Consider the following 2,834-nt stretch of genomic DNA (forward strand, 5'->3'; position numbering starts at 1 on the left):
AAAAAAAAAAAAGAAGAAGAAGAAAACCTTCACATGAATACATCCCAAAATCTAAAATAAAAATTGAAGAAAGAAAAAAAAGTACAAAAATTATCCAGGCATGGTGGCGTACGCCTGTAGTTCCAGCTACTCGGGAGACTGAGGCAGGAGGATAGCTTAGCCCCAGTGGTCAGGGCTGCAGTGAGCTGTGATCATGCCACTGCACTCCAGACTGGGCAACAGACAGAATGAGACTCTGTCTCAAACCTCCATCTCAAGAACAGAAAAGGTTGGGGTCACCTTTAATGTAATAATAATAACCAAGCAAGTGAAAAAGAACAGATATGCAAATGGACTCAAGGAAGATGGCTGGAATTGGGTGGCATAAAACAAAGTCAGAAACTAATTCTGACCAAACAATACAGCTGAAAATCAAATTTAGTTATGCTGACTCACTGAACCCAGAAAAAACACCTCCAGATAGCTAGTATCCAAAAAAATTTGTCAGGTCATCCATGGTAGCTCACGCCTATAATCCCTTAACTTCAGGAGGCAGGGGTGGGAGATCACTTGAGCCCAGCCTGGGCAACATGGTGAAGCCCTGTCTCTATAAAAAATTTTTAAAATACCTGGGTATTGTGGTACATGCCTGTGGTCCCAGCTACTCAAGAGACTGAGGTAGGAAAACTGCTTGAGCCTGGGAGGTCAAGGCTGTAAGTGAGCCTACAGTGGCATGACTGTGCCACTGCACTCTAGTCTAGGTAATAGAGCAAGACCCTATCTCAAACACAAAAACAAAAACAGGCCAGGCACAGTGTCTCACATCTGTAATCCTAGCACTCTGGGAGGCTGGGGCAGATGGATGCCTTGAGGTCTGGAGTTCAAAATCAGCCTGGCTAACGTGGCAAAACCCTGTCTCTACTAAAAATACAAAAATTAGCCAGGTGTGGTGACATTCACCTGTAGTCCTCAGCTACTCAAGAAGCTGAGGCAGGAGAATCACTTGAACCCAGGAGGCAGAGGTTGTGGTAAGCTGAGATCGAGCCATTGCACTCCAGCCTGGGCAATGGAGCAAGGCTCTGTCTCAAAAAAAAACAAAACAAGACAAAAAAAAAAAAAAAAAAATTAAAAAAAAGATAGTACCTAGTGGGATAAAATGACATACAAATCAGAAATTGTGATACAAAACACCACACATTCTAATACAGGTAAGCACAACCCACCATGGGAAATGGAAGATGTAGAGTCTACATCTACCAGGGAAGAAGAAATTGTTTCCAGAAAGGTTCCACAGAAGAAATAACAATTGAGTTGAATCTTCAAAATTAAAAATGAAAAAATAAACAAAATTAAAAACAAATAAAAAATGAATTGAGTTTTTGTTTTTATCTTTTTGCTTTGAAATCCAGCAAAACACTGATTACTTTCTAAAGGAAAACCCCCTCACCTTCCTACAGACAGAAGATTGATGGCAATGGCTGAGCCAATGACTTCTTGCATATCTGAGCCAATGATAGCCAGCTCCACCATCAGCCACAGGATGATTCGTGGGACCTAAACACCAAACAGTAGAACGACACGGTTCTGATTAATCATTTCTAAAAATTTCCTCCACAGCTTGGAATTCACATTTTGGCACTAAACCATAAACAGTCCTTTATAAGCATTCAGACCAGAGATTAAATATGAGAATGTGCCACCACTTGGCCGATCACTGAACTATGGCTCTCAGTTGGAGAAGAAAAAGCGTGCTACCATGTGGCAGAGCCTATGAACCAAGGTCAAGGTCAAGGCAGTAACTGATCTTTTTTCTTTTTCCTTTCTACTTGAGAAAAATGTAATTTCCATTTACTAATTTCCACTTAATTTCCTGCCTAAAAACAATCCTAAAAGTGTTAGGGAATAAGGATGTTAATATGGTCAAAATATGGGTCAAGAAAGAATATTAAGTGATTGCAGAACAACACATCTATCCTGACCATAGCCAAGAAGACAAAACAAACATGAAAAAGTTGGGGTTGACCAAGCACAGTGGCTCACACCTATAATCCCAGCACTTTGGGATGCCAAGGTGGGCAGATCCCTTGACCCCAGGAGTTTGAGACCAGCCTAGGCAACATGGCAAAACCCTATCTCTACAAAAAGCACAAAAATCAGGAGCTAAATAAGAACTTTTTTTTTTTGAGACGGAGTTTCTGTCGCCCAGGCTGGAGTGCAGTGGCACTCAGCTCACTGCAACCTCCACTTTCCAGATTCAAGCAATTCTCTGCCTCAGCCTCCGGAGTAGCTGGGACTACAGGCATCTGCCACCATATCCAGCTAATTCTTCTGTATTTTTAGTAGAGACGGGGTTTCACCATCTTAGCCAGGCTGGTCTTGAACTCCTGATCTCGTGACCCACCCACCTCGGCTTCTCAAAGTGTTGGGATTACAGGCGTAAGCCACCATGCCTGGTCAATGATAAGAACTTACGAACACGCAGACAGAAACAACAGACACTGGGGTCTACAAGATGGGGGAGGGTGGAAGGAGAGAGAGGAGCAGAAAAGATAACCATTAGATACTGTACTTGAAATATGGGTGATGTAATAATATGTACCACAAACCCACATGGCGTGTTTATCTATGTAACAAACCTTCACATGTGGCTGCTCTGCCTATGGAATAGCCATTCTTCATTCCTTTACTTTCTTAATAAACTTGCTTTCACTTAAAAAGAAAAAAACCTGGGGCCGGGCGCGGTGGCTCAAGCCTGTAATCCCAGCACTTTGGGAGGCCGAGGCGGGTGGATCACGAGGTCAAGAGATTGAGACCATCCTGGTCAACATGGTGAAACCCCATCTCTACTAAAAATA

At 42.6% G+C, this 2,834-nt stretch overlaps 1 protein-coding gene across 1 annotated transcript in view; it reads right to left on the reverse strand.

Annotated features, from left to right (window-relative positions):
• SLC11A2 (solute carrier family 11 member 2) overlaps positions 1–2,834 on the reverse strand; it is a 30,626-nt gene that overhangs the window by 21,947 nt on the left and 5,845 nt on the right. Inside the window, exon 5 of the mRNA XM_037744660.1 lies at positions 1,427–1,533. Coding sequence (XP_037600588.1) covers positions 1,427–1,533 — 107 coding nt within the window. The remainder of the gene's footprint in view (positions 1–1,426; positions 1,534–2,834) is intronic.

This window comes from Cebus imitator, unplaced genomic scaffold (genome assembly GCF_001604975.1).
Source record: "Cebus imitator isolate Cc_AM_T3 unplaced genomic scaffold, Cebus_imitator-1.0 Scaffold181, whole genome shotgun sequence".
Taxonomy (NCBI): domain Eukaryota; kingdom Metazoa; phylum Chordata; class Mammalia; order Primates; family Cebidae; genus Cebus; species Cebus imitator.